General features: G+C 52.1%; 4 protein-coding genes across 8 annotated transcripts in view; 3 read left to right on the top strand and 1 right to left on the bottom strand.

Moving 5' to 3' along the window:
• Positions 1-1442: 1442 nt before the first annotated feature.
• On the top strand, positions 1443-2681 carry PRR30 (proline rich 30). Its single transcript, XM_017545578.2, has one exon. It carries the CDS (start codon positions 1443-1445, stop codon positions 2679-2681), a length of 1239 nt encoding a protein of 412 aa, XP_017401067.1.
• A 3218-nt stretch (positions 2682-5899) lies between these two features.
• On the top strand, positions 5900-9765 carry PREB (prolactin regulatory element binding). Of its 5 annotated transcripts, none has more exons than XM_017545570.2 (9): positions 5900-6263; positions 6830-7019; positions 7229-7449; positions 7643-7723; positions 7838-7962; positions 8163-8336; positions 8484-8556; positions 8703-8862; positions 9037-9765. In XM_017545570.2, the coding sequence occupies exons 1-9, from the start codon at positions 6129-6131 to the stop codon at positions 9129-9131; spliced, it is 1254 nt and encodes a 417-aa protein (XP_017401059.1). In that variant the 5' UTR covers positions 5900-6128; the 3' UTR covers positions 9132-9765. The 5 variants fall into 5 exon arrangements, with proteins under 5 accessions (XP_017401059.1, XP_017401058.1, XP_037600550.1 ...); XM_017545569.2 differs by having other exon boundaries at positions 6830-7028; XM_017545572.2 differs by lacking the exon at positions 5900-6263 and adding an exon at positions 6313-6451.
• On the bottom strand, positions 9713-15253 carry ABHD1 (abhydrolase domain containing 1). Its single transcript, XM_017545573.2, has 9 exons — positions 14982-15253; positions 12430-12590; positions 11417-11599; positions 11186-11231; positions 10895-11007; positions 10595-10768; positions 10371-10419; positions 10107-10272; positions 9713-9988 (listed from the first exon to the last, which is right to left on the bottom strand). Exons 1-9 carry the CDS (start codon positions 15093-15095, stop codon positions 9777-9779), a joined length of 1218 nt encoding a protein of 405 aa, XP_017401062.1. The 5' UTR covers positions 15096-15253; the 3' UTR covers positions 9713-9776.
• A 5158-nt stretch (positions 15254-20411) lies between these two features.
• The window catches only part of CGREF1 (cell growth regulator with EF-hand domain 1), a 17222-nt gene continuing 13139 nt past the window's right edge, over positions 20412-24494 (top strand). The window contains exon 1 of the mRNA XM_017545566.2: positions 20412-20699. The gene's annotated coding sequence lies outside the window, so the exon portion shown is untranslated. The remainder of the gene's footprint in view (positions 20700-24494) is intronic.

Genomic DNA, 24494 nt, shown 5'->3' with positions numbered 1-24494 from the left:
AAAAAAAAAAAAAAAAAAAAAAAAAAAAAAAAAAAAAAAAAAAAAAAAAGAAAAAAAAAAGCATATATAATAGGTATACTATATTCCAAGGGGGAGATAGGTGTGGTGCATCAGCTCAGCCCAGACAGGCTGTGTGGATGGGGAGAGCAATAGATGAAGGAGGCGGTTGGAGCTGTAAAGTGTATGGCCCAAAAGTAGAGGGGCTTGAAGGAGAAACTGAGTGCACTGAAGAATTTTGTCGGCTTCACAGTTTTATCCAGTGCCAGCCTTTGGATGACCTCTGGAAGAAGGTCCCAGAGCCTAGAGGAGGAGATTCTATGATGTCATCACCTGACCTTTGTGACACAGGCACATGCTGCCAGGGAGAAATCAACTCAGGGAATGGGGCCCTCAGCTCCCATTGCGGGTGGCGACCCTGGTGCCACCCCTTAGACAAAGTCCCAGTCTTCCAGAGGCTTTTACCAGCTGGCCCCATTCCTGCTGCTGCTGGGTATAATAAGCCATCTCCACCTGGGCCAGGGTGAGCTAGAGGACATCAGCATTAGGGGTGACAAGGGGTCAGAGGAACCAGAGTGGCAGAACACTGGGATGCTTGCAGAACTCCCAAGTCAGGATTAAGAACAAAAACCTGTACCACAGGCCTCTGCCTGGCTGAAGGAGGAGTGAGGGCAAAACTCAGGGCTCAGACAGAAACCCGGATTAGGGTTAGATGCTGGGAACAAAGAGAGGTGTAGCCACCACTTGTTGACTCTGCTCCTCTCGCCCAGATCCTCTCAATGCTGAAGTGCATGTGAAACACAGCCCAGAGGAATCCTCATTGGTAAGAGCTCCCAGCACCAGAACACCTCAATTCCTGTTCCCATCTCAGCCCCATCCCCCGAACCCCTCCTCCAACTCCATCCTACTCTCCCTTCCTCCTTATTCCTCTCCTCCCTACTTCTCACCTTCCCTGGAGCATTCTGTCAGTTCCTTTGATCCCAAAGGTGACACTCACAAAAAGTCTTGGTGAGTTCAGCCTGGAACTGGGGACATGAGGCAGAGCTGGAAATGGACCAATTCTTCCAATGTCTTGGGCTCTCTCTTTTCTCTCCAGGTCCTGTGGGCTTTGTCTTCCTCTCTGCCCCACCAGATAACTGCTGCTGTCCCTCAGCTCCCAAGAGGCAGCTGTGATTCTCCATCCCCACACATCCCTCGTCAGTGGCTGACTGCAAAGACTTGAGAAGTCAAGCTGAGTCCCATGCTCCTGTCTGAACACCCAGAGAGCCTGGCACTGGAGGGCTGGCCTGCCACCAGCACCTGCACCCACACCAGGCTGGAGCCACGCTCTGCACACAGAAGGTGGCCTTGATTTCTCAGGCACAGCTGACCTCAGAGATACTGGTCCTGACTGCCGGGTTTCTCATCCCTGGTCTTGTTGCCCAGTCCCTTCTGGATTCAAGGCGATGTTGCCTGGAAACAAGGACCCGGTGCTGCCACAGAACTCAGTGCTCCCTAGGCACTCCCCTCAGGGCTTCTCACAACTTGTGGACTCCTCTCCTCACAACCTACAGCCTCTCTCTCCCCATCAGTCCCTCCCTCCCTCTCACCCAACGTTCTCTTCCACTCAGTTCCATCCCCTGTCCTCACCTCCACCAGCATCCCCCTCTCCTGGCTTCCAATTCGGCTCTTCTCCCTCAAATTCTGACTTAGCTCCACATCTCTACTCTCTCTTTCTCCCAAGTTCCCCCACTCTCTTTCGCCAGAACCACCTCTCTCTCTCCTGCCCACGTTCATCCTCTCCCTTGAACCAGTGGCTGTACCCCTCTCCTCCTCAGAGCCCCTCCTTCTCTCCCTCCCAGCCCCAGAACTCCTCCCTTCCCCACTCACGGTGCCAGTCTCCTTCCCACCCCAAAGACCTGCCTAACTCCACACTCACTTCCCCAAGCCCCAGCCTACCTTCTCATAGGCTCCACTCTAACGGGCAGACATGGCACTGGCATCAGTCCAGGGACACTGGGTCCGTATCCCCTGGGGTGGTGGACAGATGCGTGCCAAGCGAGAAGGATCCTGCACAGTTCAGGGACCCAGGGGCCCTGGCCCAGGCCCTGGTGGTCCATCTGGGGCACCGCCGCATCGCACACGACCTGCGGCTACTGCTTTTGCAGCGCCTGTGGCTAGGCAGAGCTGGCCAGGCCCCAGTCGTGGAGTATCCTGTATGCCTGGTGTGCCTCCGGCCCCGCACCTCCTCCTGCCCCATGCCCAAGTACAAGACTGGACCCCGGCTGCTTGCCTTCCCCCAACTACAGCCCTGTGTGCAGGGCCAGGAATCTGGGCCACTCCAAATAGGCATTGGCTTCGGCCTCCGCCTACCTCGAGGCCAGGCCAGGGCCTTACATCTGCTGCCAGAAAAAAGGCTGAAGGAAGTAGGGCCTCAGGGCGAGGCTACTCAGGCCTGTGGGCATCCATCGCGAACATCTCAGCCTCCAGCAGCTCAGGCCTGGGCAGACCCAGCCCCAGGCACGTCCTCCCAGACCAGGAGCTTCAGGTCTGCAGGCCCTCAACCACCGAACTCCCCACCACGTTTCTCCGGGCCTCTATCTCGGGCACCAAAACAGGCTACTACCTCCCCAAATCCCAGGCCAGGCCCTGCCCCAAAGAGGCCAGTTTCTCTCGAGCTCATTCTCCAAAAGTCACGAGTCTAGTTCCAGAGCCACGGAGGTTCCCTGGAGCACCCCCTCCAAACGCTACTCTCCCAACCAGGCCCCAGATCTCAGGGAGTCCCCGAGATACCCTGAAGGGCTGGCTGGCTGGAGGTCAGGTGTGTTCTCCTGCCCTGAACCCTGGGAGCCCCTTGTGGAGTCTCCTCTCTCCTGGCTGAAAAGGACCAAGGGCACCAAGGCCCCATTCAGCCTTCTGTGTATCTAATAAAGTCTGGCCCTGTGAAACTTGTGTTTGTGTCCTGCTGAGTCCACAGAATGGGTAGCTATAACTATAGGGGTGCCACTCCCCAACAAGACCCTTGGTTGGGGGGGAGTTGGTTCATGCCTATAATCCCAACACATTGGGAAGCTGAAGCAGGAGGATCACTTGAGACCAGGAGTTTCAGACCAGTCTGGGCAACATAGGAAGACCTGGTCTCTCAAAAAAAAAAAAAAAAATATATATATATATATATATATATAAATTAGCTGAGTGTGGTGAGGTATGCCTGTCCTACCAGCTACTCAAGAGGCTGAAATGGGAAGATCACTTGAGCCCGGGAGTTCAAGGTTGTAATGAGCTATATCATGTCACTGCACTCCAGCCTGGGTGACAGCAAGACCCTGTCTCAAAAAAAAAAAAAAAAAAAAGAGGCAGGGTGTGGTGGCACACAACTGTAATCCCGCACTTTGGGAGGCTGAGGTGGGCGTATCACTTGAGGTCAGGAGTTCAAGACCAGCCTGACCAACATGGTGAAACTCTGTCTCTACTAAAAACACAAAAATTAGCCAGGTGTAGTGGCAGGTGCCTGTAGTTCCAGATACTCAGGAGGCTGAGGCAGGAGAATCACTTGAACCCAGGAGGCAGAGGTTGCAGTGAGCCAACATAGTACCACTGCACTCCAGCCTGGGTGACAGAGCAAGACTCCGTCTCAAAAAATAAAGAGGCTGGGCACAGTGGCTCATGCCTGTAATCCCAGCACTTTGGGAGGCCAAGATGGGTGGATCATGAGATCAGGAGTTTGAGACCAGCTTGGACAACATGTTGAAACTCCGTCTCTACTAAAAACACAAAAATTAGCCAGATATAGAGGTAGGTGCCTGTAATCTCAGCTACTCAGGAGGCTGAGGCAGAAGAATTGCTTGAACCCAGGAGGCGGAGGTTGAGTGAGCCAAGATGGCACCACTGCACTCCAGCCTGGGCGACAGAGAGTCTGTCTCTTAAATAAATAAATAAGAAGAAAGAAAGAAGACCCTGGAGTATACTGTCAAAGGTAACAGAAAGGCCAGAAGAGCAGGTGCCATGTATCCAAGGAGGACAAGGGACCCACAAGGCCTGAGGACTTGAGATGTGCAGAGGAGGGCTGGGTGCGGTGGCTCATGCCTGTAATTCCAGCACTTTGGGAGGCCAAGGCAGGCGGATCACAAGGTCAGGAGTTCGAGACCAGCCTGGCCAATATGACAAAACCCCATCTCTACAAAAAATACAAAAATTAGCCAGGGATGGTAGCAGACACCTATAAGCCCAGCCACTTGGGAGACTGAGGCAGGAAAATCACTTGAACCCAGGAGGCAGAGGTTGCAGTCAGTCGAGACCGCATCACTGCAATACAGCCTGGGCAACAGGGCGAGACGCCATCTCAAACAAACAAACAAAAAAAGAGGTGTGCAATTGGCTGGGCCAGGCCCTTCACACATCTAAATCAACTCGGGGGGGCAGATATGCAGATATTGGTATCCCCAAAGATGCAGACACTGCACCATTCCTCTGGGTGCACCTTACATTAATGAGGATGCAGGAGGGGTGTCTCCTTGCAGGGAAGGACAGCCCTGGAGCTTGCTCTCAGGAGTGCGCAGAGGTCCTCATCAGAAACCCGAGGGTGCCCTCAGGAGGATGGAGTGTCAGGTGCAGAAGATAACTGCCCAGGAGCTGAAATGCCCCCTCTGAGGCCAGCAAAGCAGCTAGCCACCCACCAAGCCACCAGGCCAAGAGTGTGAAACCCTGCGAAAGGGAATGGCAGACATTGCCCCTGCCTATTGTGGGGAGGTAGGTGTTAAGGATGACAGAGGTTCCCCATATGAGGAAGTGATGTATTCAGTATTTGAAGTCAGGTTTATTTTTTTTTATTTTTTATTTTTTTATATGAAGACAGGGTTTCACCATGTTGGTCAGGCTGGTCTTGAACTCCCGACCTCAAGTGATCTGCCCCCCTTGAACTCCAAAGTGCTTGGATTACAGGCGTGAGCCACCACGCCCGGCCAGTCAGGTTTGTTTTTAAGTTCATGCTGCCTACGTTAAGAAGCAAGAGACTCTGGTGGTTTCTGGTGTGTGCTCTCGGGCAAATCACTTCCTTTCTGGGGTAAAATGTAAGGGCTGTGCTTCTAGGAGTTGGCATATCCTCAGATGGGTACAGTCCTAATTCGAGGATTTCCTTTTTGTGGGTGTGAGAGAGACAGGGTCTAGCTCTGTTGCCTAGGCTGGAGTGCAGAGGTGACGTCATAGCTCACTGCATGCCTCGACTTCCTGGTGTCAACGGATCCTCCCTCCTGAGCCTCCTGGGCAGCAGAGCCCACAGGTGCCACGATGCTTAGCTAATTTTTAAGTATTTTGTAGAGACGAGGTCTCCTCATGTTGGCCTGAGCTCAAGCCATCCTCCTCTCTAGGATGTTCCAAATGTGTTGGGATTATAGAAGTGAGCCACCGCGCCGGGCAGAGGGATTTCTTTCCTTCTTTTTTTTTTTTTTTTTGAGACGGAGTTTCACTCTTGTTGCCCAGGCTGGAGTGCAGTAGTGCGATCTCGGCTCACTGCAACCTCTGCCTCCGGGGTTCAAGTGATTCTCCTGGCTAGGAGTCCCGAGTAGCTGGGATTACAGGCGCACGCCACCACGCCCAGCTAATTTTGTATTTTCAGTAGAGACGGAGTTTCTCCATGTAGGTCAGGCTGGTCTCAAACTCTTGAACTCAGGTGATCCGCCCGCCTTGGCCTCCCAAAGTGTTGGGATTACAGGCGTGAGCCACTGCGCCCGGCGGATTTCCCTATTAAAGGTTTATTGACCTTCATCAACCTCCATTGGCTCCACCTCCTCCTCCCAACCCCTCCACCCCCGTTCCGCACAAAGATGGCTTAGTCGGTACTGGGCGACTGCGCCTCCATCCCCGCCCCGAGGAACGCGGGCCCGCGACCTGCGAGTGCTGACGCGTTTCGGCGCTCCTGCGCTTGCGCGGAGGGGTGCGCGTGCGCAGTGTGCGCCTGCGAGAGCGTCTTTGACTGACACGACTCGGCTGTCGTCCGGTGGTTTGGATTTTGGTAACCCCTCGGTGTGAGAGGGGTCGGGAGTCTTCCCGCCGGCTACGGAGCCGAATTCACCAGCGGCCGGAGCCATAGTCGAAGGCCTGGTGCGGCATGTCCTGGGTGCCGCGGTGCGGGCAGTGAACGCGCGCCGGGCGGGATGGGCCGGCGCCGGGCGCCGGAGCTGTACCGGGCTCCGTTCCCGTTGTACGCGCTTCAGGTTGACCCCAGCGCGGGGCTGCTCATCGCTGCAGGCGGAGGAGGCGCCGCCAAGACAGGCATAAAGAATGGCGTGGTGAGCGCCGGGCCACTGGGGCTGCGTCACGCTGCGGGCTGGCGGCGATTCCAGGGTGGCCGGGGGTCGCGGGGCGGGCCACACTCCAGCTTCAGGCCCTGCCCACTTCTGTTGGGGAGACCCGCTTGCCTGACGCCCTGGCGCGAATTTCAGTCGAGAACTCAGCTGGCGGAGGAGAGGCTTTTGAGGTAACGTGAAAACGGCACATACCTGCAGAATCGGCAGGAACGCCGTTCCGCGTCGGAGCAGCTCCAGGGGTCTTACCTGGCCCTTTCCGGGGGGTCTTACATGCCCTCTGGCAGTGGCGAGAGTGATGTATTTAGGTTTAGGCTAAGTTCCCTCCCTCTTCTGAGCTTCACCCAGTTCTGTAAAATGGAGGTAATAATACCAGCCCTGTTCGCTGTATAGATTTGTAACGCCCAAATGAGAGAAAAAAGACTCAAGAAACCCTTGTGAACTAGAACGTGCAGAAAGCAAAGGGGTAAGGTAAAGCTATAGGATGTTCCCTAGACGCTGTGCTCTCTGGACACCTCCGAAGTTGCTCATCCGGGTTCCCCCTCCCACAGCACTTTCTGCAGCTAGAGCGGATTAATGGGCGCTTGAGTGCCTCCTTGGTGCACTCCCATGACACAGAGACACGGGCCACCATGAACTTGGCATTGGCTGGTGACATCCTTGCTGCAGGACAGGATGCCCACTGTCAGCTCCTGCACTTCCAGGCCCATCAACAGAAGGGCAACAAGGCAGAGAAGGCAGGTAAGACAGGTAAGACGCTTCCTCTCTATCCCCCTTGGGGAAAGGGTTGAATGAGTAAGGTCTCTCTTATCTTGGTGTTTCTAAAGAAGTGGGGCTGGAAGTGGGGTTTTGGTGGTAGGCTAGAAGCTGTATGGGCTCCTGCCATGGAGAGAGGGGCCATTACTCCTTACTATAGAAGCCTGGAACCTAGCCAAGTGTTTGTGTTACAGGTTCCAAGGAGCAGGGGCCTCGGCAAAGGAAGGGAGCAGCCCCAGCAGAGAAGAAATGTGGAGTGGAAACCCAGCAAGAGGGACTAGAAGTCAAGATAGAGAATTTACAGGTGGTGCAGACAGACTTCAGCCCAGATCCACTGCAGAAAGTTGTGTGCTTCAACCACGATAATACCCTGCTTGCCACTGGAGGGACAGATGGCTACATTCGTGTCTGGAAGGTGCGGGTTTGCAGGGTTAGGGAGGATGAATGTCAGTAGCAGCAAGACCAAAATTGTCAGAAACTGAACATGGCATCTCAGAAAGTTGTGAATGAAGCTTGCATTGAGGAGCCATTAGAAGGGGTGGGATGGGGATCAGTCACCGTGTACTTGCTGGGGACCTGGGTTAACTGTAGTGGTGGTTTGGCTACAGGTCCCCAGCCTGGAAAAGGTTCTGGAGTTCAAAGCCCATGAAGGGGAGATTGAAGACCTGGCTTTAGGGCCTGATGACAAGGTGAGGGGCTGGGGTGGGCGGAGGGTAGAGAAAGGGGAGAGTAGGTGCTTATGCTGCTTGCCCAGTAAGTGAATCCCCTAACTGTCCATCCTTGGAATCTTTATTCCTGACTAGTTGGTAACTGTGGGCTGGGACCTTAAGGCCTCTGTGTGGCAGAAGGATCAGCTGGTGACACAGCTGCACTGGCAAGAGAATGGACCCACTTTTTCCAGCACACCTTACCGCTACCAGGCCTGCAGGTGTGAAGACCTTGTGTGGGTGGCTGAAAGAGGCATAGCCCAGCTGTGGTGGGGCAGAGGGAAAAGACTGGGGATGGGGGAGCTGGGGAGGACCTTGCTGAGTGTTACCCCAGGTCTGACCACGGTGTAGGTGGTGCACAAACCTCTGAGGAGGGTTGGGCAGGCCCCAGAAGCTGAACAGCCCCTCATCCGGCCCCCAGGTTTGGGCAGGTTCCAGACCAGCCTGCTGGGCTGCGACTCTTCACGGTGCAAATTCCCCACAAGCGCCTGCGCCAGCCCCCTCCCTGCTACCTCACAGCCTGGGATGGCTCCAACTTCTTGCCCCTTCGGACCAAGTCCTGTGGCCATGAAGTCATCTCCTGCCTCAATGTCAGGTGTGAGACATTGCTGCCTTGGCTAGGTAGGGGGTCCCTGAGGGAGCTTGGAAAGGAGTCCTGCCTGGGTCCCTGTGGACCGGTATTGGGGTATGAGGGTTGCTGCACAAGCCTCCAGGACAACAAGCACTTTATTGTTTGTTACAGTGAGTCCGGCACCTTCCTAGGCCTGGGCACGGTTACTGGCTCTGTTGCCATCTACATAGCTTTCTCTCTCCAGGTAATGGGTGGAGGCTGGCACAGCCCTGAGTGTGCAGGAAAGAATCTGGCCTGTTTTATAGAGGGAAAACCTGGGGGTGGGAGCATGCTTTCCAGAAAGAGAGTTCCCAGCTAGGCTTTCATCACTGGTTTTCCTTCTGCCCCCAGTGCCTCTACTACATGAGGGAGTCCCATGGCATTGTGGTGACGGATGTGGCCTTTCTACCTGAGAAGGGTCGTGGTCCAGAGCTCCTTGGTTCCCATGAAACTGCCCTGTTCTCTGTGGCTGTGGACAGTCGTTGCCAGCTGCATCTCTTGCCCTCACGGCGTGAGTCATTGGGGCAGGGTGGGCAGGTACCACCCCACCTTTAACTGGAGCAGAAGTGTGGCCCCCTGGAGGCTGGGCTTTTGTTTGTAGCTGTCCACTCCCCCTTTGAAGGGTTCTGGTTTTCAGGCTGTGAAGCCCCTCTGCCCACTGACCTCTTCCCTTACCCTCCTGCAGGGAGTGTTCCTGTGTGGCTCCTGCTCCTGGTGTGTGTCGGGCTTATTGTTGTGACCATTCTGCTGCTCCAGAGTGCCTTTCCAGGTTTCCTTTAGTCTCCCTGCTTCCTGGGAATTAGGAGCCTGGACACTGCCATCTCTAGAGCAGAGTGGAGGCCTGCACTCCCTTTGTTCACTCTGTTGGGGTCCACAGCTGAGGTTGCCTCTGATACCGTGGATGGGCATTGCCTACCCTTCTGTGAAAAGGCTTGGTTATGGCCCTGTGAGACTCTGGGTCCCAGGAACCCTGCCTTCATCATCTGTGGATCCACCCAGAACAGTGGTGTCTGAAGCCCAAGCCACACTCCCTGCCTCCTTCCTTCTGCCTACCAGAGCCTCCAGAGTTGAGCTTGTCCTTTCTCTAAAAACATGTGAAGATGTCTAAGAGCCTGGAGGCACTGTTGTCCTTCTTGCAGAAACAGTTTCTCCTCCTTCCCTCACAGCCTTGTGGCCAGTTGCTCTTCACATAAAGTCCCTGGCATTTGCTGGGGAAGGGACTGGCCTGGTACTTGCTGTTAGGGCAGGAAGGGGCAAAAGGAAGACTTGGTTAGTAATCTGGGGGTTCAGATGGGTAGCACCAAGCCAGCGGCCTAAAGATGCCAAAAGTTCCTAGTCTACCAAAAATGAACTTCAGCCCATTAGGCAGGAAAAGTTGGTATTTAATAAACAAAGACTGAACTGAGACCCCAAATGGTCCTCTTGTCAGCTGTTTCTGTCCTCAGAAGGTGAGAGAGTCCTGAGGTCAGGCAGCCCCTCTGGGTGCTGGAAGATGGCTCTGGCATATTGATGCAAGAGGCGGCTCATATAGCAGTGCTGCCAGGGGAACAGCCCTTCCAAGAAGCCGATGTGGCCACCACGGGCTGTGATGAGCAGCGCAATGTAGGGGGAGTGTTGGGCATCCTGTATGGGAAGGGCTAGGAGGGGGTCAGGAGGACAAGAAGGTTGGCCTTCACTGGGAGCCCAGGCTCTCTATACATGTCCCTCATGGCCCATTTTCCTTGAGACCAAAGTGTCCTGATTCAGAGTACTTACCGTGGACGGGGGAGAAGGGGTCATCGGCTGCATTGAGACAGAGCACAGGGACCTGGATGGCATCTACCTTAGTTCTTGGGCTCGCTGCTTTGTAGTAGGCAACACAGTCTTGATATCCAAAGGCCACAGATGTGTAGCGCTCATCAAACTGGCGGATTGTGCGGGCCTGCAGGTGGTGGATGTAGGATAGGCTATGATGATAAAGAATAGGAAGATAGTGGAAGACTCATTTGGGGGGACAAGGGGCATGGTTGAAGATTATACCTGTAGCACAAAGTCTACGTCCACCACCTTTTCAATCATCTTTCTGTTTCTGCAAGAATACATAAGAGTTTGACTTGATACCTGGACCTGACCTGCAGCCCCCAGCCCCTGTCTGATTATCTCATGTGAGGAAGCCCAGAGAGAACTGACCAAGCTCTAGGAGAGCCTGGAATGTGTGCCATCCTACTCTGTCTACTGCCGCCTCCCACTTGCTAAGACCCTACCGCTGCACAAGTCGGCAGAGCCCAGCAGTGAGGGGCTGATTGAAGAGCAGCAGGTTGAGTGGGGATTCCAGGGAGCGGGTGGTCTCAAAGGAATCCCAGCATGCAGACAGAGTCAGTGCTGCCACCAGCCCCGCAGCCTGCCTGGCCTGTGCCAGGTAATTCAGCACCAGTATCCTGTAGGATTGGACAATGGACCATGAAAGAAGGGTTTGCATTAATGTGAGTTGGGACAGAGGGTGGGGATGTGGAGGAGGAAAGAAAGGAAGACTGGGCCTCTGGGTTAAGCCAGGCAACGTTTACCCTCCAAAAGAGATGCCCACGGCCAGCAGTGGAGCTCGGGGATATCGGTGCTTTATGTGGTTCACGACTGTCTCTAGATCTTCAGTATTACTGGCACAAAAAGCCCTGTGGGTCTGAGGGCAAACCGGATTATTGGGTAGGGAGAGAAACCATGACCAGAAGGTAGAACAACAGAAGGGCTCAGGAGATGGCAGGGAAATGAGGAAGGATAGGTAGGAGGTAGAGCCCCAGGGCCAAGGATCTCTAAAGGGAGTGGGTGAAGGACTGCTATGAGGAAGGCAGGCTACTCACCTGCAGTTCGTCCCCACGGCAGCCCCGGTTGTTAAACACGACAGCCCTGTGACACACAGGTACATGTTAGCCAGATCCTCCTTAACAGCCCCTCTCCCCTTTTCTGTAGTGTTCAGAAAGACCCCTGCCCAGAGCCTCCCTTCGTGTAGCATTCTTCATATCAGTGTCTGGATTGACTTCTATTACACATTCTCAGATGCCACCCCACTCCTGGGCTCCACCCATCCTTACTGGTAGCCATCCCTCAGAGCTTGGTTAACTAGATGCAACACGTATGTCTCCTGGCTACTGCCGGTGATGCCAGGAAGCAGCAACACAATGGGCTGGGTAGTGTGATCAGGGTCTTGGCTGCTTTCAGGCTGCTTGGCCCAGTCTAGCAGGAGCTGGCCTCCATCTGGTGTTTGGAGGACGTCACTGTGGTTTTGGAGGAAGAGGGACACAAAGATACTATTAGGACCTTTTTTTTTTTTTTTTCTTTTTCTTTGGGACGGAGTTTCGCTCTTGTTACCCAGGCTGGAGTGCAATGGCGCGATCTTGGCTCACCGCAACCTCCGCCTCCTGGGTTCAGGCAATTCTCCTGCCTCAGCTTCCTGAGTAGCTGGGATTACAGGCACGTGCCACCATGCCCAGCTAATTTTTTGTATTTTTAGTAGAGACGGGGTTTCACCATGTTGACCAGGTTGGTCTCGATCTCTTGACCTCGTGATCCACCCGCCTCGGCCTCCCAAAGTGCTGGGATTACAGGCTTGAGCCACCGCGCCCGGCCTATTAGGACCTTTTTTAAAATTTTATTTTTATTATTTTTTAATTTATAGAGACAGGGTTTCTCTGTGTTGGTCAGGCTGGTCTCGAACTCCTGACCTTAGGTGATCCGCCCGCCTTGGCCTCCCAAAGTGCTGGGATTACAGGTGTGAGCCACCCCGCCCGGCCACTATTAGGAACTTAATGTACTTTAAAAGCTTTGTCCCCTGCCCCACCCGCAAACAAGTCTCATAACTTCAAATCAGCATCATTTGAAGATGTGCTTCATGTAAAATGGTAAGGCTTGACAAGGTGGAATGGGGATATAAAGGATCATTACCTGGTGGCCATGCAATTAAATAGCCTTCCATATAATATCCTCTCTCATTGTACTCTCTAGACACATGGAGGTAAATGGGGCAAAGATTACCTACATTTTTAAGGAGGTAGATTTTCCCTAGATACCTGGGGTTTCATGTTCACTCTGTACTGTCCCTTCTTACCTCTGGTAAAGGACTAGGGGCCAAGACTGCAGGAAGACTTGGAAGATGCTTTGTAGTCGCCCCTCAAAACACCACAGCGTTGGGTAGAAAGTCTCCATGGTGATGGAACAGTGTTGCTCCAGGAAGGCCAGAAACTGCGGCCCAGCCACCAGCCGAGGCCTTCTGTAGTCACACAACAGTCTGCCTCACTTCCCTGACTTGCACCAAACTAGTAAGGCACCCAACACCAAAGGATAGGTGGGCCCCTCTCCAGAGGCCAGCCTGGAGGACCCTGCTTGTCTGGACATAAGATACCCAGCACAGCTCATTTGAATGGCCAAGTCTCTGATAATACACTCCAGCTAGAGCCCCCCAAAAACCCGGTCCTGGTGTGTCATTGCCCAGAATTTTTTTTTTCTTCTTTTTTTTTTTAAAAATGGGGTTTCATCATATTGGTCAGGCTGGTCTCGAACTCCTGACCTCAGGTGATCCACCCACTTCAGCGTCCCAAAGTGCTGGGATTATAGGCGTGAACCACCGCACCTGGCTTCACTGCCCAGAATTGACCCTGAACTAGGAGCTGCTAAGCTGACTCTCCTGCTCAGCCTATCCATGCCCCAAACCCATTTGGGAGAGAGCAGGTAATGTAAACAGCCAGGCTCAGTGGTGTTCGTCTGTGGTCCCAGCGCCTTGGGAGGCTGAGGTGGAAGGATCGCTTGAGCTCAGGAGTTCGAGGCTGCAGTGAGCTGTGACAGCACCACTATACTCTAGCCTGGGTGACAATTGAGACCCTGTCAAATAAGTGCCCAGCTGATCCCCTGGAGAAAAAGTCAGGGTTCTGGGCAGGTGCTGAAGAAATACAGCACCATTCAATCTTTACCCATTACTTTGCAGTTGAAGATGACAGGTACAACTGTCTTCTTCCTAAGCCTGACTCTGGCCACTCTGGCTCCTGATTTTAGCACTGCATCATCTGCATATTCCTGTTCTCTAATGTTTGTGCTCACTGCCAAGGGGCTTATCTTCTCTTACTTGTGGGGCCCCTGCCATTGATTGTGCTCTAAAGGAAGAACAGCCCTAATGTGAACCAATTCTTTTCTTCCTTCATGCCAGCCAGGGGGAAGGTGACAAGGATGAAATAACAGGCACAGATGAGGTCAGTGGGCACTGAGCCCTGACTTTGAGCTTCTCTGCTCTGTTCTGGACAGACATCAAGTGAATGAGAGGTCCTAGCCACGTGGAAGGCGTGTGAAGGAGGAGTATGCACGTAGGTTCAAGAATAGAAAGTGCATTTCTGTAGTGGGCCCTACAGAACATGAAGACCAGGTTTCTGTCTACAGTACAGTGCCTATATCAACAGGAACAAATGGTAGAGAGGCCAAGTTGATAGTGCAACTGTTGGGAGGTGTGACTTTGGACCTAGTCCTTAAGCCCTGGAATTATGACAGCTGTCATTCGTGTGCAGGCACTGGGCTAAACCCAAGCTTATGAGATATTTTATAAGTGAAGAAGTTATGACTGACGGAGGTTAGTGGTTTGTCCAGTTACACAGCAAGCAAGAGGCAAAACAGAATTATCAATTATGACATTACCACCAGTACTTGTAGGTAAAATGTGTTGAGTGCTCAATAAGCTCCAGGCATTGTGCTAAGCACTTTACAAAAATTTTGTCTTGTGATTTTCACAATAGTTCCATGACATAAGTTCTGTGATCCCCCTGTGTGAATGGATTTGAATGCTGAATAACTTGTCAAGGGTCAGAAACTTGCCAGAGCTAGTGAGTGGCAGAGCAGGAGATTCAAATGCAGGTCCATCTGACTCTAGAGCCTGCGCTGTCTAGTCACTGCCGTGTATTGCCTCCTAATTGCAAAGATTTTGAGTTATCTTTTTTTTTTTTTCCCCCCCGAGATGGAGTTTTGCTCTGACACCCAGGCTGGAGTGCAGTGGTGCCATCTCGGCTCACCACAACCTCCCGGTTCAAGCAATTCTCTTGCCTCAGCCTTCCGAGTAGATGGGACTATAGGCCTGTGCCACCAAGCCTGACTAATTTTTGTGTTTTCAGTAGAGATGGGGGTTTCACCATGTTAGCCAGGAGGGTCTTGAACTGATGTCAAGTGATCTACCTGCCTCAGCTCCCTGAGCTAGGCGGGAACCTCGGCCAGCCCTTAAGGGAAGGGAGGTCCTACTAAGCTATTGGGTGGTGGGGGGGCGGTGTTGGGAGTTAGCCATGACCCCACAGACCTCTGGTTCCTTCCTTCAGTGCAGCTGAAAGACTCAGCTAAACCATCTAAAAAAGGAAAGGAACGAAAAGTGTGCACATCTCTGACACCTCAGGATGCTTGTCCACATCATAGGGAGCAGCACCCACCGGTGCCCAAAAGGCCCAGCTGGCATGGGGAGCACATGGGACACAGAGGCACTAGGGAGGCAGAGCTGACTCCCCATTCGGTTGTAGCAAATTTCACCTGTGGGGAAGCCCAACCATTCCAGCTCCCACCAAGGGCTCAAACCCGGGTCTGGAAGCTGCCGCCTACACCCAAACCCGCCGGCCAGAGCGCTGGACCAGCACCCACCTGGAGCACACATGCCCAGTAGTAGCCCAAGTAGAGGGCAATAGCAAGAGCCAAGAGCAGAGAGAAGGTGTCTGCCCAGGTGCCATTCTGGGGGCTCAGGAAGGAGCTCAGCATCTTGTGTTGGGGGCTTCAGTCCCTCAGGCTCCTGACTGGCCCCGGCTCGCCAGCTGTGACTCGCGGGCCCGCCCGCCATAGGCGGCCTGTGCAGGTCCAGTCCCCACTGCCGGGTGGCCGTTCGCGCTGCCGGCCCCGCCCACTGCCGGTGCCCGCGGCTGGGCAGTGAGAGGCGGCGCTAGGAGGTCTCGCGGCTGGGCGGCTGCGCCTGGTGCCTCGCGCGGATCTGACTCAAGTGGCCTGCGGTGGCCTCCTGCCCTCCCCCACCTCCTGCTTCCCCTCCGCGGTTCGTGGCGGTGCAGCCCGAGACACGCGGACTCCCCTAGCTGCCATCTTGGTGCGGGGCATCTCCAGCGCCCTCAGTTTCTTCCCGGGGGGCTCCCCGAGTCCAGCAGCCTGGCCAGAGTCCCTCACGCACTCGTAGTCTCACACACAGGACAAAGCCACTCCGCGGTGACATTCTGCTCTGTCACACACTACAGCCATTCACAGTGACCCTCACCTGCAGGACGGCACTGTCCGTCCTGACACCACACACTGTCACATGGCTTTCAGCTGCTCAGTGGTGGCACTGCACACACATGCAGCTTCCTGCAGTGTCACTCTGCATATCATACAGTTCCTGCCACACAGTCCTCGTACAGTAAATAATTTGCTCACCACCCGCGGTGTACCAGGCACTCCATACAGACTTCCCATGTTACTGTCCCTGTCTTCATTGGAATACAGGTTGTCTACTAGAGTGGTGGCTTTCAACCTTGACTGCAGATCAGAATCATCTGGGGTTTTAAAAACTACCAGTGCCCAGCCCCTACCCCAGATACAGTTGGTCTGGAGAGGAGCCTAGGTATCAATACACCGTAAAGCTTCTAGGAGGTCCACAAGTCATCAGGGCTTAATGGGGTCCACACAAGGGAAGTACTGGTGCCATGGGAGCACTGCGGGGGTGCCTGGACTTCACAGGAGGGTGTTATAGCAGAGGGGACAGCATAGGCAAAAGCCTGCAGGTGAAGGATGTCATAAGGGAGCAGACAGAAATGTGGTGTGGCTAGAGCATGTGGGTGGCCAAGGACCAGCTTGTGGGCAGCTGCAGTTTATCCCAGGCCAGAGGAAAGCCATTCAAGGGTTTTAAGAAGGGAAGGGTGACATGAGCTATGTTTTAGGAGAATCATTCAGTTGCTCAGAGAATAGATGGGAGGAGGAGGAAAGTAGGAGCAGATAGCCGTTGGGAGACTGCTAACAGAACCCCAGGCTTAAAAGATGCTGCCTGGAATGGAGGATACCCAGGAGAGGAGCGAACATCTTCAAGATCGGAGGCAGAATTGATAGGACCTGGTAGTAGGTTGGAGGTAGGGGGAGAAGGAGGAACGTGGATGACCCCCAGGTTTCTGATTGCACAGATACAAAGAGTCCATCCTTGGGATAGGGAAACAGAGGAGAGGAAGGTTTGAAGAGGAAGATGATGCATTTAGACACAGGCATGTAGAGGTTGGAGTGCCGGTAGGTGTTTTAACTATGTTTTCTTAGGTTCTGTATTTGTCTATTTGGCATCCATAAATCACAGGTCCAGCCTAATGGCCAAAGTTGTTTACATCTCCCCTGCGATCCAGAGCTCATACTCTGAGCCACGTCCTTTCTCTAACTTTCATACTCCAAGCCAGTATCTCCCCTGCCCTAAATCAACTCAGGACCAGGTAACTAGGACCAGTCCTTGGGCCCCAGAGTGCTCTGAAATTATTCAAACTAGCCAGTCCCAAACTGCTTCTCCTGTCTTGCCTGTGCAAACCCCAATAAAGACCTGTACCTTCCCCTCCCTCCTTTCTGCCTCCTGAGTGACACTGGTACTTCCCCCTGTGACCGTGCCTCTTGTTTCTAGAGGAACTGTGAATAACATTAAGCTTTTCTTTCAATGGCACTGACCTCTTCATGTCCTCACTCAGCCAGCTTTATAAATTAAGACTCAAGCACAAATTAGTAGGATATTCAATGTCTGAAGTGGTCTGGAGCTTAGAGATTGGAGCTGGAGATTTGGTAGTCATCGGCATTTAGATGGTGTGTTAGTTGGCAGCTTTGCTGTAAGAAAGCAGTACAAACTGGGTGTCTTAAACCAGGGGTCTCCAACCCCTTGGCCTGCAAATTGGTACTGGCCCATGACCTGTTAGGAATCAGGTGGCACAGCAAGAGGTGAGCAGGGTGAATGAGCATTACTGCTGGAGATCAGTGGTGGAATTAGATTCTCATAGGAGCACAAACCCTATGGTGAACTGCACAAGAAAAGGACCTAGGTTGTGTGCTTCTTATTAGAATTGAATGCCTGATGACCTGAGGTGGAAGTTTCATCCCCAAATCATCCCCCCAACCCCCAATCCTTCCGATCTGTGGAAAGACTGTTTTCTCTGAGGCCAGGCACTATGGCTCACACCTGTAATCCCAGCACTTTGAGAGGCCAGTGCAGGTGGATCACCTGAGGTCAGGAGTTTGAGACCAGCCTGGTCAGCATGGTGGAACCTTGTTCCTACTAAAAAAAATACAAAAAAACCACAAAATTAGCTGGACCTGGTGGCACACACCTGTAATCCCAGCTACTCAGGAGGCTGAGGCAGCAGAATCACTTGAACCTGGGAGCCAGAGGTTGCAGTGAGCTGAGATGGCACCACTGCACTCCAGCCAGGGTGACAGAGTAAGACTCCATCTCAAAAAAAAAAAAAAAAAAAAAGATTGTCTTTTTTGAAACTGGTCCCTGGTGCCAAAAAGGTTGGGGACCACTGTCTTTTTTTTCTTCTTTTGTACATCTCCTTCTTGAATTATGGGACCACTGTCTTAAACAACAGAGATTTATTGTCTCACACGTCTGGAGACTAGAAGTCAAGATCGAAATATCAGCAGGGTGGGTTCGTTCTGGGGGCTGTGAGGAATGATCTGTTCCATGCCTCTCCCCTGGCTTCTGGTGTTCTGCTGGAAATCTTTGGCTCTCCCTGCCTGGTGGAATCATCACCCTGATCTCCATCTTCATCTTCACAAACATCTTAGAGTGTTTATGCTGTTATGATAAAATACCACAGGCTGGGTAATTTATAAAAAACAGAAATTTGGCGGGGCGCGGTGGCTCAAGCCTGTAATCCCAGCACTTTGGGAGGCCGAGGCGGGTGGATCACGAGGTCAATAGATCGAGACCATCCTGGTCAACATGGTGAAACCCCGTCTCTACTAAAACTACAAAAAATTAGCTGGGCATGGTGGCANAAACACTTGAGCCAATCAGTAACATTTTTCTTTTGGTTAAAGTCAAGTGTGACAATGAAACAAAACTTTATCTTGCATGGCTTGTAAAGTAGGCTCTGAGGGCAACAGTCAATGAGAATATTCAAAATTAATCATTTTAACAGAGATTCTGAATTACATATATCACAGATATTAAGTAATTAGTGGAATCTTCATCTGATACTTTAAAAAAAAAAAAAAAAACAGAGGTTTGACAACTCACTCACCTGTTCTTCACATTCCAGCCAAAACCTAAAGTACAATAAAATATCTCAAAAAAAAAAAAAAAAAAAAAAAAAAAAACAGAAATTTACTCCCTTGAGACTGGGAGGTCCAAGATCCAGGCACTGGCAGGTTCAGTGTCTGTGAAGGTCTGTTCCTCAGAGATGATGCATCTGGGTTTCCTCGCATGACAGAAGGAACAGAAAGTCAGGAGAGCAAGAGGGGTGAACGCTCTCAGAAACCTCTTTTATAAGGCCGTTAATCTATTCATGAGGGAAGAGCCCTCATGACTTAATCATGTCCCAAAAGGCCCTACTTCTTTTTGTTTTTTTCAGAGGCAGGATATCTCTCTGTCACCAAGGTTGGGAGTGCAGTTTCGGGATCACAGCTCACTGTAACCTCAAATTCCTGGACTCAAGGGAACTGCCTGCCTCGGTCTCCCAAATAGCTGGGACTATAGGCATGCACCACCATGCCTGACTAATTTTTATTTATTTATTTTTTGTAGGTATATAGTCTCACCATGTTGCCTGGATTGATCGAAAACTCCTGGCTTCAAGAGATCCTCTCACTTCAGCCTCCCAAAGTGCTGGGATTACAGGTGTGAGCCGCTTCCTCCTCTAATACCACTACAGTGGGTACTAAGTTTCAGCACATGAATTTGGGGGGATATTCCACAGCGGGTACTAAGTTTCAGCACATGAATTTGGGGGGATACCACCACAGCCGCTTCCTCCTCTTAATACCACCACAGTGGGTACTAAGTTTCAGCACATGAATTTGGGGAGATATTCAGGCCACAGCAATGTTTTTCCTACGTGTGTGTGTCCACATTTCCTCTTTTCATATGAACACCAGTCGTATTGATTAGGGGCCACCCTACTCCAGTATGACCTCATCTTCATGAATCACATCTGCAGTAACCCTATTTCCAAATAAGGTCACAGTCCGAGGTATTGAAAGTTAGGACTTTAACATATAACATTATGAAGGGCATTGAGTCAATGCAGGACAGATAGTGATGGCAGCTAAGTGAGCAGATGAGCACATGAGCAGATGGAGAGTGAGGAGAGGGCCCTGAGGAACTCTGACGCTGAAGAAAACGGAGACCTTTATGAAATGACCAGAGAAATAGGAGAGGTCTTGCTGAAACCAGCGGAATCCATGATATAAAGAGGCAGTGACTAGCGGTGTTCACCACTGGGAGGAGGACAGGATGAGAGTGGGCTTGTCTCGGTGATGGATTCTGTGATGGAGTGTCACAAACAACTCAGGAAGAGTTCACCCTGACACCACAATACATATGCCTCTAATACTCTGCACTGCCACACCCCTGCCACACATTGGCCATACCCTGAAGCCCACGCTGTCACACCTATGCACAGTCACTCAAAATACCCCCTACCGTGTCACAAATTCCTCATACCCACAGCCACACATGCCAGCCACAACCACACATGCTAACAGTAAGTTAGATTCTATTTTGTCACATACATCTGGGTCCCTCAGGCAGAGAAACTGGCAACCAAAGCATGATCACAGTTAAACATACTTCTCATGCACACTGGCCTCACTGTCTCTTAGTCTGTCTGTCTCTATAGGTGTACCTATTTGTGATGAACACACGCACACACAGCCTCACCATCTGTCTCACACCCACAGGTGTGCACACGCACACATCCACACACACATGCACGCTCACACACGCTCACGCGCTCACAATGTCACACGCGTGTGCACATGCGCACTCGCGCACACGCACTCACACAAGCGCACTCACGCGCACACACGGACTCGTACACGCCCACATGCGCACTCACGCACTCGCACACACGCGCACTCACACGCACACGCGCGCGCGCAACCCCTCCCGCCGCGGGCGCGGGGAGGGCGCTGGTGGAGCTGCGGAAGACCAAGTCCGGCGGGCGGGCCGGCGGGGCGGCGGCTGGCACTGGCTCCGGACTCTGCCCGGCTAGGGCGGCGGCTCCAGCTGGAAGAGCGACGTGGAGCGGCCACGTGGAGCGGCCCGGGGGAGGCCGGCGGCGGGAGGCGAGGCGCGGGCGGCGCAGCAGCCGGGAGCGCCCTCCGAGCTGGACCCTCAGCGCTGCGGCGCCGCAGCAGGTGGGTGGGACCCCGCCCTGGCCGGCAGTAGACCCGAGCCCATCACCGCCAGCCACCGGGAGCTGCGCGAGGGAGGTGGCCTCTAGCCTGTGCAGATCCTGAGAGCGCAGCCCCTCTGCATCCCCTGCGGCTCAGACGTGGCGGGAGCGGTGGCCCTCGTCCTTGGGTCCCCTGAGAGCAGGTGAAGGAAGGGACTGGAGAGCGAGCCTGAGGCCCCTTGGTGTAACGTGGGGGCTTCACAGTTCCCCAGGCGCTTCCCCCAGCCCCGCATACCGGTTCCAGCAGCCCTGGGGGAGGGACAGCTGGTGGGAGCCTCCTCCCATCCGACGGGGAAGAAATGGAGCGCTGGGGAGGGCCTGAGGCTGTCGTCTCCCTGGAAGTGGCGGGAGGAGGGGGCACCTCCTGGGTATGGGCTCCTGTAGCCCTGTAGCCACTGGCTCCTTTCTTGGGGTATGGGGGCTGGGAGGCACAGGGGCACCAGAGGGATAAAGTAAGGGAGAGGATTCCACTCAAAATTTTAACTTCCCGGTAGTTAGACCACAGGAGATGGAAGTGCCTGCCTGTGAGGTGCTAAATTGCTGTCCTGGAATGATTCAAGCAGAGGCCATTTGACAGGGTTGTTGTGGAATAAATTTTTGCACTGGATGGGAAGTTACCCAAGATAATCCGGCAAGGCCCCTGCCGCAGCCCAGAGGCTCTGAAATACCCAAGCAGCACCTGCTTGGTGCCAGCCGCCTACCCTAGGTTTTCTCATTGCAGTCTCCGCAAACCTTTAAGAGACAGATACTGTTATCTTTGTTTTTAAAATGCAGATCCCAGGGCTCAGAGAGGTTAAGACAGCTGCCTAGGTCCCACAGTGAGCAGTATCAGAGGCAGGATTTGATCAGAGGTCTAACCTTCAGGGCATGCTCTCCTCCCATGCACTGGTGCAAAGGCTTGAAGAACAGTGGGGCGGGAGGGTCACTGTGAATGTGTGAGTGTGTGCGTGTGGTACATAACTTTATTAAATTACATGGCAACTGTTAACAGTTATGGTGGCTTTCATGTGTTTATTAGGGTGATTATGTTCATGCCCATTATAGATCTAGAAAATGGTTAGGGACATTTTTATTTGACAGGCAGTGGTTCAATAACTGTTTTATTTCTCTCACTTATAAAAGCTTTTGTTAATGCTTAGAAATGTCTAAGTGTGAACACATAATATTAACCTCATTACACATTACATGAGGTGCGTTAGCCTTTCCTTAAACAATTGAGGTGGGTTACTTGTACTAAAATGTCACAGTTGCAAGCATTATTTAAGAGAATATTGGCTGAGCACAGTTGCTCATGCCTGTAATCCCAGCACTTTGGGAGGCTGAGGTGGGCAGATCACCTGAGCTCAGGAGTTCAAGACCAGCCTGGCCAAGATAGCAAAACCCCATCTTTACTAAAAATACAAAAATTAGTGGGGCATGGTGGCGCATGCCTGTAATCCCAGCTACTCGGGAGGCTGAGCCAGGAAAATCACTTGAACTCAGGAGGTGGAGGTTATGGTGAGCCAAGATTGCACCACTGTACTCCAGCCTGGGCAGCAGAGTAAGATTATATCTAAAAAAAAAAAAAAAAAGAATATACTGAAAGTCCACATCATTTACTTTTTTTCTGAGACAGAGTCTTTCTCTGTCACCCAGGTTGGAGTGTAGTGGCACAATCTTGGCTCACTGCAACCTCCACCCCCTGGGTTCAAGCAATTCTTGTGCCTCAGCCTCCCACGTAGCTGGGATTACAGGTGTGTGCCACTGTGCCTGGCTAATTTTTGTATTTTGAGTAGAGATGGGTTTCACCATGTTTGCCAGGCTGGTCTGGAACTCCTGACCTCATGTGATCCATCCACCTTGGCCTCCTAAAGTGCTGGGATTATAGGCGTTAGCCACTGCGCTTGGCCTTTTTTCTTTTTTTTTTTTGATGGCATCATGCTGTCATGCAGGCTGGAGTGCAGTGGTGTAATTATAGCTCACTGCAGGCTTGAACCCCTGGGCTCAAGTGACCTCTTGCATCAGCCTCCCAAGTAGCTGGGATCATAGATATGAGACACCATACTGTCTAATTAAAAAACAATTTTATTTTTTTGGTAGGGATGGAGTCTCATTCTGCTACTCAGGCTAGTCTCAAACTCCTGGCTTCAAGCAATCCTTTTGCCTTGGCCTTGCAAAGTGCTGGGATTACAGGCATGAGCCATTGTACTCAGCTCAATTACTTGCATATTTGAGGTGGACTACCACCGAATGTGAAGGTTGTCAGGAGGGCTCAGGACATTCCAGATTTAGGATGGAACAGGCTGGGCAAAAGCACTGAAAAATGAAAGCGGAAAGTATTTTAGGAGACTCCAATAACCCCTTCCTTTGAAGCAGAGTGCTATCACTATCATAATGCAGCACTGGAAGATGAGTCAACAGTAATTTGATAACTGATTGTGGAAGGCCTTGAATGCCCAGGTGAAGATTCTGGACGCTAATAGAAATAGGGAACCATTAAATGTTCTAGAGCAGTAGAATTCTAGCAAAGGAGGATTTATTTGTTGTGGGTATGGAGGGTTCTTCAAGTGGAGAAGACACTAGAGACAAGATAACACTAAAAGGCTTCTATATTCGTTTGTGCAAGAAGTGATTCATTGCCCATTTAATATTCACTGTAACCCTGTGAGGTAAATATCATCTCCAGTATGCAGATAAGATAACTGAAGTTTAGTGAGAATAGTTAATTTACCCAAGGTCACAGGGACAGTCAGTGGTGGGGCATGGGTTTGAAACTAGGTCTGGCTGGTTTCAAAGCTCTGTTTTCTGTCCGTTAAACACACTGAAGAGTTACATATGTGAAGGGTGCATAGGACCACGAGGTGGAGAGTGATTGTAATTCAGGGGTAGGGCTCAGGACCGGGTTGATAATTTGCGGGGCTGGGTGCAAAAATGATGGAGTTTCAAGATGGTGACAACAGAATGTTAGCCTAAGCACAGGGCCCCTCTGAGAGCGGGGGACTTGGGATGCACAGGTCGCATACCTGTGAAGCCAGCCCTTACATGGTTGGTCTTCCAATTGCTATGGCAGTTTAACAAACCACCTCAAAATGTAGCGGCTTAAAAGGATGATAGGCTGGGCATGGTAGCTCATGCCTATAATCCCAGTGCTTTGGAAAGCAGAGGAAGGAGGATTGCTTGAGCCCAGGAGTTTCAGATCAGCCTGAGCAACATTGTGAGTTCCTGTCTAAAAAAAGATAACATTCATGTTGACTTTGCACATGAGTGCAGTCTGGGCAGGGCTGTGGAGACAAGGCACATTTCTACTGCATTCATTGTTGGCTGGGGCAGCTCAGAGACTGGGGATTGGAATCATCTGGAGCTTTGCTCTCTCACCTGTCTGATTGTTGGGCTGGGAATATTTGAGCTGGAGGCTTCTCGGGCATCTGTTTCTAGGTGGGTTCTCCACATGGTCTCTTCTGTAGGGTGGGTTCAGGGATTCTGAGCTCCTTCCATGGTGGCTCAGGCTTCCAGAGGTGCATGTCTGTGTGTCAGGTGAGGGAAGAACCAGAACCAGGCATAAGCTAGGTCACTTTTATGATCCAGACTTGGAAGTCATGTAAGCATCATTTCAGCAACTCATTAGAAGCCAGTCACTAAGTCCAGATCATACACAAGAGGAGGCGAGTTAGATTCCAGGTTTTGTGGGAAAGAATGTCAAAGAATGTGTACATACTTTTTTTTTTTTTTTTGAGGGAGTTTCACTCATGTTACCCAGGCTGGAGTGCAATGGCGCGAT

Source organism: Cebus imitator, unplaced genomic scaffold, assembly GCF_001604975.1.
Source record: "Cebus imitator isolate Cc_AM_T3 unplaced genomic scaffold, Cebus_imitator-1.0 Scaffold180, whole genome shotgun sequence".
Lineage (NCBI taxonomy): Eukaryota > Metazoa > Chordata > Mammalia > Primates > Cebidae > Cebus > Cebus imitator.
The sequence above is the reverse complement of the archived record's forward strand: the minus strand, read 5'-3'. Positions and strand labels throughout refer to the sequence as shown.